This window comes from Solanum tuberosum, unplaced genomic scaffold (genome assembly GCF_000226075.1).
Source record: "Solanum tuberosum cultivar DM 1-3 516 R44 unplaced genomic scaffold, SolTub_3.0 scf00669, whole genome shotgun sequence".
NCBI lineage: Eukaryota > Viridiplantae > Streptophyta > Magnoliopsida > Solanales > Solanaceae > Solanum > Solanum tuberosum.
This window is the reverse complement of record NW_006239620.1, coordinates 47,132-56,706: the sequence shown is the minus strand read 5'-3', so window position 1 is coordinate 56,706 and position 9,575 is coordinate 47,132. Positions and strand designations below refer to the sequence as shown.

At 34.3% G+C, this 9,575-nt stretch overlaps 1 protein-coding gene across 2 annotated transcripts in view; it reads left to right on the top strand.

The window, feature by feature from the left end:
* The first annotated feature begins 193 nt into the window (after window positions 1-193).
* The window catches only part of LOC102595319 (mitochondrial outer membrane protein porin 4), an 11,209-nt gene continuing 1,827 nt past the window's right edge, over window positions 194-9,575 (top strand). The window contains exons 1-6 of one of the 2 annotated variants that reach the window (XM_006366894.2): window positions 194-282; window positions 1,640-1,720; window positions 3,221-3,288; window positions 4,819-4,929; window positions 5,082-5,168; window positions 6,279-6,487. In XM_006366894.2, coding sequence (XP_006366956.1) covers window positions 1,672-1,720; window positions 3,221-3,288; window positions 4,819-4,929; window positions 5,082-5,168; window positions 6,279-6,487 — 524 coding nt within the window. In that variant the 5' untranslated portion in view covers window positions 194-282; window positions 1,640-1,671. The remainder of the gene's footprint in view (window positions 283-1,639; window positions 1,721-3,220; window positions 3,289-4,818; window positions 4,930-5,081; window positions 5,169-6,278; window positions 6,488-9,575) is intronic. The other variant, XM_006366895.2, reaches the window with a different exon arrangement.

Genomic DNA, 9,575 nt, shown 5'->3' with positions numbered 1-9,575 from the left:
TCCCAATCTTGAATATTATATATTATACTTGGGCCTAAACTCTCTTTTATAATATAGTAGAAAAAATTATAATTTGGTGTCTTTCTAAAAACACAATATGGGCTCATTCATCATATTAGACCCAAGCCCAAGGTCCAAATATGAGGAAATGGTAAATGACAAATCTACCCCTCAGGTATTGAAGAGACAGAGTTAAGAGGTTTAAGCTAAGGTTCAGTCATTTTCTTCTGCGCACCCCAAATCTCGACGGCGATTTCTGGGTCTCTGTCGAGAATAAAAAAGGTTAGCGAAAACCCATTTCTCTCTCTCTGTTTTTGGGTTTTTTTTTTTGGTTTCAAAGATTTAAGTTTTTATTTGATACTTACTGTTAATCTTGAAAATTGAATTTTTTTTAATCCAAATGGTTCTATACAAAATCTGTTAGTTGTATTTGATTGTTTTGTGTTTGGGTTGAGGTGGGTTGGTGTTAGTTTTAGGTTTTGTTTGGTTGATTGATAGTTGATTGCATTGACTTCTAATAGGGGTCTTACTGTTTTGATGCTTTTTGATTGTGAAATGATTGAAAAGCCACTTATTTAGTGATATAACGAAAATGGGGTTTATAGGAGATAATCTTGTTTGAAGTTTTACTAGTAATGTCTATGTACTTGTTCTGGAAAGGAAGAAAAATGTATGGAGTTTGAATTGGGGGTTTAATTAGATTGCGGTTTGTGTAATAGTAGCTTATATAATCAAAGATATGTATTAGGCCTATAGAATTTGTGGGGTTGGGTTTCAGTTATGGTTTTCCTTGGAATGCATTGACTTCCAATAATATTGCTGTTTTGATGCATTTAGGTAGTCGAATAATTGAAAAGCCACTTATAGTAATATCAACAAAATGGGGTTTACAGTAGACAATCTTGTTTGAAGTTTCACTAGTAATAGTTTCAATGTACTTGTTCTGGAAAGGAAGAAAAATATATGGAGATTGGGATTAATATGCCTGTTTATGTAATATTATGCTTAGATAGTCAAAAAAATATATATTAGGCTCATAATATTCATGGGGAAATTGATACCAAGATAGACATTGCTGACCGTGGAGAAGTATTTGTGAATTTGAAAACTATGAGGTACTTAAAGAAATTTCAATTCCTTCTATCAATTTAGAGAAAAGAAAAGAAATGAAATTTCAATTTAATGATATTATAACTCAATTTTTCATGTCAGGCCCGAAGTTGTTTGCAAGTTTAAATATGTTAAGTGTTGTTAAAATTGGAACAGAATAATTTCATTTAGTGTTTTTTTGGATACCTTGTGATTCTGTTTTCATCGAGAACGAGCTTGTATATGGTTTATTTTTGTAGTTATTCTCTTAGGATTGTTCTGCTTGTGAACGAGCAAGGGCATACAACTAGTTGAAGGAAGGCCGTATTATTGAGATTAGAAAACAGAGAAATAATTTCACTTAATTTGTTAATGGTCCAAATTTGTCTACTGCAAATGCAAAACTTCATGTTGCTTGATTTTGGTTATGGTTTATGCATAATGGGAGAAAAACTGTATTTCTTCCATAACTAATTGTATGCTTCACTTAACTAACTGTGTTTCTTTCGATCATGTGGGCATAACTAATCGTATGCTAATTGTTCATCAGTATTGATCAGGGTGATTTCATTTGAAGAAGAGATGGAGCAGAGCCCGGCACCATTTTCCGAAATCGGCAGGCGGGCAAGAGGTAATGATTCACCATCAATTTAATGAGTACTGATGCTTCTGATACTTATTAGGAAGGTAAAATGAAGTATAGGAAAACATTCATGTACTAATACATTTATTAAACTTGATCTGCGAAACCAATTGTAAGAACCAAGCAATTTCTCCTTTCTAACTGTTTAGGTAATTGAACCTGTCAAAAGTCAGCCAGCAAGCACAAACTAAGTACCCTACCATGCAGGAGGGTTCTCTAGATTTTAGCCCCATGATATTGTATATTTAGGGTCTCATATTCAATTCCCAGCAGAAGCAATAATACTAGGTGATTTCTTTCCATCTGCCCAAGCCTTGGTGGTTAGAGTTTACGTGGCATGGTTTGCTAAATTCAAGTTCTTTCTGCATATGAGCTGATGTGGGAGATAGTAGGTACCTCATGGAATCAGTCAAGGTGGGCACTAGCTAGTCCGGATGCCACGGTTATATAAAGGAGATACTGTCTATTTTCTGTTTGGAACTTCACATTTACTGGAGAGTTTCCAAGTGTATACCAGTACCATTGTTGAGCCAATTCACATCAATGTTTTGGCGCTTTGGTCTTACCAACTCTACACAATCTCCTCTTGGAAGCAGTTACATGTTACCTCCCCTATTAAATATGTGATTGTAGTGTATAAGTTATAACACATGTATTAACACTATTTATCAAGAGTACAGTAAGTTTTTTCTTCTGTAGGTTTTCTATTGTCTGGTATACTATTTGTATATGGGTGAGTCTGGCCCAAGCATCAACACAATTTATTTACCTTATAAAAAGATCAAGAGTATATAGTAAGTTTGTTATGTAACATAGAATATCTCATGAGCTTTTAACAGTTGTTCGTAATGAGTTGGACAGAAAATTTTCATGTAATATGTGCTTTTGAGAAGATTTTGTGCTCAAGTACTCATAAAAAGGGAAAAGGGAAGACTTTATGCTCAACCCAGTGTACATATTGCACTTTCACCATCACTAAAAAATATGCCAAATATATATATTTAAAGTATGCCGGTTTATAGGCCTTTCAAGCTAGGTTTGCTCAAACTCGCCTCCCAAACTTGTTGAAATAGGTTATACCAAGCCTTGAATAAGAGTAAGTCAGGCTGAATGAGCTTGCTTCAGGTCACTGCGAAGCTGTGCATAGATTGCAGCAGGGCGAGCGGAGCTCAAACGTTAACCAGCTTGATTATATAGCCTGCAATAGCCTATTTGTTTCATACTGATTTCTTCCACTTAGATTGTTATAACAACTTAACTAGGTGAAGTATATAGTTTTGAATTTTGACTGTTCGATTACCATCAAAATTCCTTGAATAGATTTCTATTTGGTGAGCATCATATTAAGACTCATCTAAAGATCTAGTCATTTAACAATTTTGACAACTTTTATCCATCTCTTAAGATAATCTTCTCTGGAGGAGAGCTTGTATTTTTTTGCCATATGTGAATATTCTAATGGTCTGTGAAATGCTCACATTCATGCAGATCTACTGACCAAAGACTACAATTATGATCAGAAGTTCACCTTCTCTATTCCGAGCTCCAGTGGGGTGGTACTAGCTTATTCTCTCATTTACTGTTTCTCATTTAGATTATTTAAGCTGTTGAATCTTCTATTTGGGCTTCAGAAGGCTGCCAAACTTCTCCACCTGCACACATTGTTGTAGTTTATTTATTATATTGATATTGGATAAATATGTACTTTAAGTTACAAAATCATTTGTTCATTCTGAAATATATTATTCTGTGTCTTCAAGTCTGGTATCTGTCCTTTGTACGAGATTTTTTTTTTATGAAAAAGGTGTTTGGGCCAATTTGTACACCTCGACTTTTCCACTGAGTACTGTTACCATACAAGTATAGGGTATTCTTCCCATCAAGGCTTGAGCCGATGGGATAAAATCACATAGTGCTGCCATTCTAGCAGTACCGGGTTAACAAATTACACCCCATCTGAACATGGAAGGCCTTTTTTCTGAGAAAGGAGAATAGGATGAAATAAAATAAAGCAAAATAGAAAGAAAAGAATCTAACTATGTGCACCTATACACACCCACACGGTGACGCACAAGTTTTCTGTCAAATTTATATGAGGTTTTGAAAATTCTGTACTTTTACAACAGTGTTAAGGGATACTAACTTTATTCCTAATAGCCTAATTTTCAGGTAAGACATCCTTTATTCCACATGTGGCTGACACAGTTGTAATTGCTGTATTTGCAATTTGATAATTAAAGTCAATTCATATTAAAACCTGGTCACATCCACGTCTATATATATTATTATTTTTGTTCCTGAAGTACATGCAAGGCTTGTAAGAACTTAATTTGATTGTGAAAATTAATAATTTACTATTTTCCCTTTTGAGGGTACAAATAAAGGTGTTCTTGCTGTTGTTCTTGTACTGTGTCCGAGTACTAGTTTTATAGGATGATCATTCTTTTTTTAATTTATTTATTGAGAAGGATTTCTGTAACATTATTCAGTGGTGAGAGCTTACGTAAAGTTCGGTTTACAACTCAAGGAAATCCTTTGAGAATGAAATATAAATGGTAGAAAGATGTTCATAAGAACATTTGTGTTCTTGATTCTTTAGAAAATGTACTTGCATCTTCCTTTGGTTTTGGGAGAAATGGAAATTGTCCTCTACTTTAGCCATGATTGACGACTTTACCCTGTTATATAGTTTGCAAGGAAAAGAGGTATTAGGACCTCACCTGATCTTAGCTTACATCGTCTAAAATAGCAGTTTGCATTTGCTAATATCTCTTGATTCTGCTTGATTATGGTGTTCCATTAAGTATATCCCTTGAAATTGATCTAGAAATGTTTCATATCTTGCATAAGTTTGCAATTTGTTTGAAAGTGACGTTGGTGAATTCATTGGCAATCATACTTGGTATGCTTTCATTTATTGTGACTATAGAACCTTTCCGAAATCCCAACAGATGGTGCTGGTGTGCTGTAAAATCTGGTGTTTCTGACGTTTATCATTGCTATTTAATGTGCAACTTTTTCTGTATTCTATTAATTTAGAGTTATATCTGAATCCGATCCTAACTTATGTCATTTTCTCATATTAGGGAATAACAGCTACTGGTGTGAAGAAAGATCAAATTTTTATTGGTGATATAAGTACTCAATATAAGCTCGGAAGTACAGTTGTCGATATCAAAGTTGATACCTATTCCAATGTAAGAGCAGATTCCCTGTCACTTAGACCAGCAATTGCTTGTCCTCTTGATAATCTAATTTGTGATCCTGATATATATTTAAACTCTTGGGTCTCTTATTAGTAAGTGCAACAAATTTCTTACGTGATGTTTATATGTTATCTTATATGCAGGTCTCAACAAAAGTTACACTGGTTGACGTTTTCCGATCCACAAAAGTGTCCTTGGGCTTCAACATACCTGATCACAAGTCTGGCAAGGTTAATAGTTGTGCTTTCTCAAGTACTGGTCAAAAGAATCTCTGGTCTGTCTGATACCACATCAACACATGTATGAGCCAAAGAATTAAATTAGTGCGTGTCATGCTACCACAGATATTATGGGCGAAGAGACAAATTAGAGGATAAAAGATAGCTCATTTTTACATTGATTATTTCCAGTTATGTCTTTGTTTCATTGATGGTACTGGTACAGGCAGATAATGATTTGTGAGTGATTAGTTGTTCACGGTGAACTAACTGAAACTTGGTGAGAGCGTCACTGGCTGCTAAGTGAACTATAATTAATGTGCTACCTACTAAGTATTGTTCTTAAAAAGCTTTCTGTGGATACAAGTAATTCATATAGGTCGATATCATATATTATCACCAATTACATTTTCACCCTATTCCATAGCATCCTCTTTTCCTTGGGAGTCATCATCTCAGGTAATGTTAATTACATCATGCAGTGCAAATGTTGAACCTTAGAGTTGGACACATGGACTTGAAACATTTAATGTCTGTAGCACTTTTTCATTAATTTATTTTTACTTCAATTCTGACTAGTTTTTGGGGGATAATGTGCTAATTCCAGACTCCTTTATTCACACACAACTCAAAATTTAAAATCTTATGAAAGATACACTTGTGAAGGACTGGTCTATTTGTTAAGTTGTCTTTGAAAATGGGAGCTGATGCTTTACTTTTTATCCCGATGGGCATGCGCTTAGTGAAGACAATTTGTGGGTCATCTAGATTACTGGTTCTATTATTTTCAATATTCAGATGATGCTAATGTGAAGTTGTGAACAGTATAAAAATCTCAGTTTATTTCTATTACAATCTCTTTTTCAGCAGTTAAGTGGAGTGGAAAGAAAGTAATTGAACCTATCGTGTCAATTAGAGGAGCAAGTTCTACCTGCCATAAAATAGTGTCTAAACAATAACTAGATTTCGACAGAACTACCTTACCTCATTAGGGAAAAACAGTGTGACATGTTTTTTCCAATGTTCTATGATTTCAAGCTGTTTTTAAGTAGGAACAATCTGTATGTTATTTGGTTTGTGAATTCAATATCAATCTCTGAATCATTTATTTTGCATTTTCAGCTCGATGTTCAGTACCTTCATCAGCATGCTGCCATCAATTCCAGTATTGGCTTAAATCCCTCCCCTCTCTTGGAGCTCTCGGCTGCTATTGGCAGCAAGGATTTAGCCCTTGGTGGTGAAATAGGATTTAATACTGCTTCATCTTCTTTTACCAAGTGCAATGCTGGGATTAGTTTTAACAAACCGGATTTTTCTGCTGCACTTATGTTGTAAGTATTCATATGTTGTTTTCTGCTTAATATACTCTTGGTGCTGTTAGCTAAGTAAAGGTGGGATGGTCAATCCAACTATGCAACATGCAGTTATATGCTTTTTATTTATTATGTCAAATTGTTGTGCTGACTATTGAAGTGTAGTTGTCAATTTCTGTCTGCCCCGCTCTCTTTGTTTCATCATTTATTTCCAAGATGTTTTGACTTTTAGCTTTAACGGTTGAAGTCTTGGTGCACCACCATTATCAGAAATAAAAATAAGTTTTACATCTGTAATCTACTAATCTGACTATGAATAAATCTTTACATTTTTTGATATTAAAAAAAGTAGTTTTCTGGACATTCTTAAGGGAAGGAAAAGAATGGAGAGAAATCTTGTGTGAAGGAATGCATGTAGTACTAGTTTTAGGAAAACATTAACTTGCTGTTTGGTTTAAACTACATCAATTTTCCAACCAAATTTTCATCAATTTGAAAGTTAAAGAAGTATATCAGAAACCAATCTCTCTACCCCACAAAGTTAGGACCTTAGGGGTAAGGTCCGCATACACCCCACCCTCCCCAGACCTCACTTGTCACACTGGGTATGTTGTTGTTTAAAAGTTAAAGAAGTGATGTTGTTGCTGAAGCTCTGCAAAATTCAACTAGAATTATTTGAGAAAAATTTTGCCAGAGTTAATGGACGCAAATATAATCTCTAGAAAGAACATGCCAGTAATGTCTATTTTTTTTACAGCATATGTTCAAAGCGAAGTCTTCAAGGGGTGAAAATAGGCAGTCAAAAGGAAACTAGGTTATCTTTCGAATTTCATTAGTTGGAATCCCAGATCTGAGATATAGTCTCTTTATGCTCTATCTTTAAAAGGGCATAGATATAGTTGGTAAATAGATAGGTTGAAAGTTTAGAAGTGATATGAAGAAATTGTTAGTGATTAGTATTAAGAAATTAAAACTTCGGTACAAGATACTAGCTTCAAAAAACATAAAACAACTTATTTTGATACTTTACCTTATAAAAAAACAAATACTCCCTCCGTCCCATTTTATGTGGCAACATTTGACTGGGCACGGAGTTTAAGAAATAAATGAAGACTTTGAAATGTTTACCAAATTGCCCCTTCAAAAAATAGTCATATTAAAAAGTAGACTCACTTATCTCTCTCCTCATAAATGTATTGGAGTACTATCTTTAAGATTAAGTGGGACCAACAAGGGTAAAAGAGGAATTGTATCTTTAAATACTTACCATATAAGGAAATGTGACATTCTTTTTGGGACTGACCAAAAAGGAAATGTTGCCACATAAAATGGGACAGAGGGAGTACAACTTATTTTGATACTTTACCTTATAAAAAAACAAATACTCCCTCCGTCCCATTTTATGTGGCAACATTTGACTGGGCACGGAGTTTAAGAAATAAATGAAGACTTTGAAATGTTTACCAAATTGCCCCTTCAAAAAATAGTCATATTAAAAAGTAGACTCACTTATCTCTCTCCTCATAAATGTATTGGAGTACTATCTTTAAGATTAAGTGGGACCAACAAGGGTAAAAGAGGAATTGTATCTTTAAATACTTACCATATAAGGAAATGTGACATTCTTTTTGGGACTGACCAAAAGGGAAATGGTGCCACATAAAATGTGACGAAGGGAGTAACTACTTTTCATCTAAATCAAGAAAATTTTAATGGGTTTTAAGTTGATTATCATGATTTTATTTCATATATTTTGCTTAATTATAGATATTTCAATTCTTTGTTCAAGTAGTTATGGTTTGTGTCTATAGTAATTTTTCTTTGCATTATGCTGATGTATACACATACATATATGAATTGAAATAGCGAAATATGGTCATTGAGGGTTCATATAGCCGACCCAACTTGTTTGGAACTGGTGTAGTTGTTTGCACACAAAAGGCCAAATAAATTCTTAGCGCTTTCTGCTTTTGACCTAAGTTGTGTGTGGACTCTTCACTTATGATGCCGCACCCGTGTCGGATTCTCCAAAATACACTACGGTTAGAGAATCCGACATACACATGTTGACATTTTGAAACTTTTGGGGAAGCCACTATGACATGAATTACCATAACTTGCCTCAATCCCAAAGTAGTTGAGGAAGCAACCATGACATGAATTACAAAAACTTCTATTTCTGAAAGGTGTTTTCCTGTTGAAACAAGTACATTTAAAAGATTGTGTACTTCCTGAGTAGCGGACTTTTTGTTAAAACATGTAAAATCACATGTTGAAATCTGGAGTCTGGAGCTAAAAGGGAAGATTCTGTTGCAAAAATGCCATAAGGGCAAACAAATTCAGAAAAAAACCAAATGTGCATGGCCTCACACGCCTTGCCCTTTGTTTCTTAATGGCCATCAAGTAAACGTCAAAGGCAAGGTGCATGACCCCACACACCTTATAAGGCGCAGGGGCCCGTGCGCATTTCGCCTTATTGGTGGGCCCCAAAGGAAACCACAAATTTTACCCTAGTTAGGAAATAACTAGGGAAGGTTGAAGAAAAAACAAAAGAAAAGTCAAAACAACAATGAAAACATTTTCTTTATTCCATTTTGGCTAAAGTATTTAGAACAAAATCAGTAATTGTATTTTCCAAAAAATACATTTTGACATAATTGTTTTCCATATTAAGAACTACTTTTTTTAAAAAAAAAATCCTTTATTGGCTGTTTATGTGAACATTTTATATAATCAAATTGCCCTTTCTGTCTTCCTTTCTCCCCGTGCTTCCCTTCTTTTTCTCTGTCTATATTTTTCTCCTCCCAACTCTTTTTCCTACATTTATAAAAATACTACGTCGCTTGATTTGAAGAGACAAAAAATTTGATGATACTCGAGTTTAATATCAGAACACTTTGGATATCACATACTCTATTTAATTTATTTATCTTGTTTCTTTTACTAATATAAATTATTTTAAATATATTTACTCATTAGGTGTATTTCAATCTGTTGTGGTCGTGTCATTTTCCTAGTTTACTCAGTTTTCTGGTGACTGATCAAAGGTAGAGCAGTGAGCACCAAAAGGAAAGGAAATATTAAGAATTTGATTGTGGGTGGGGGG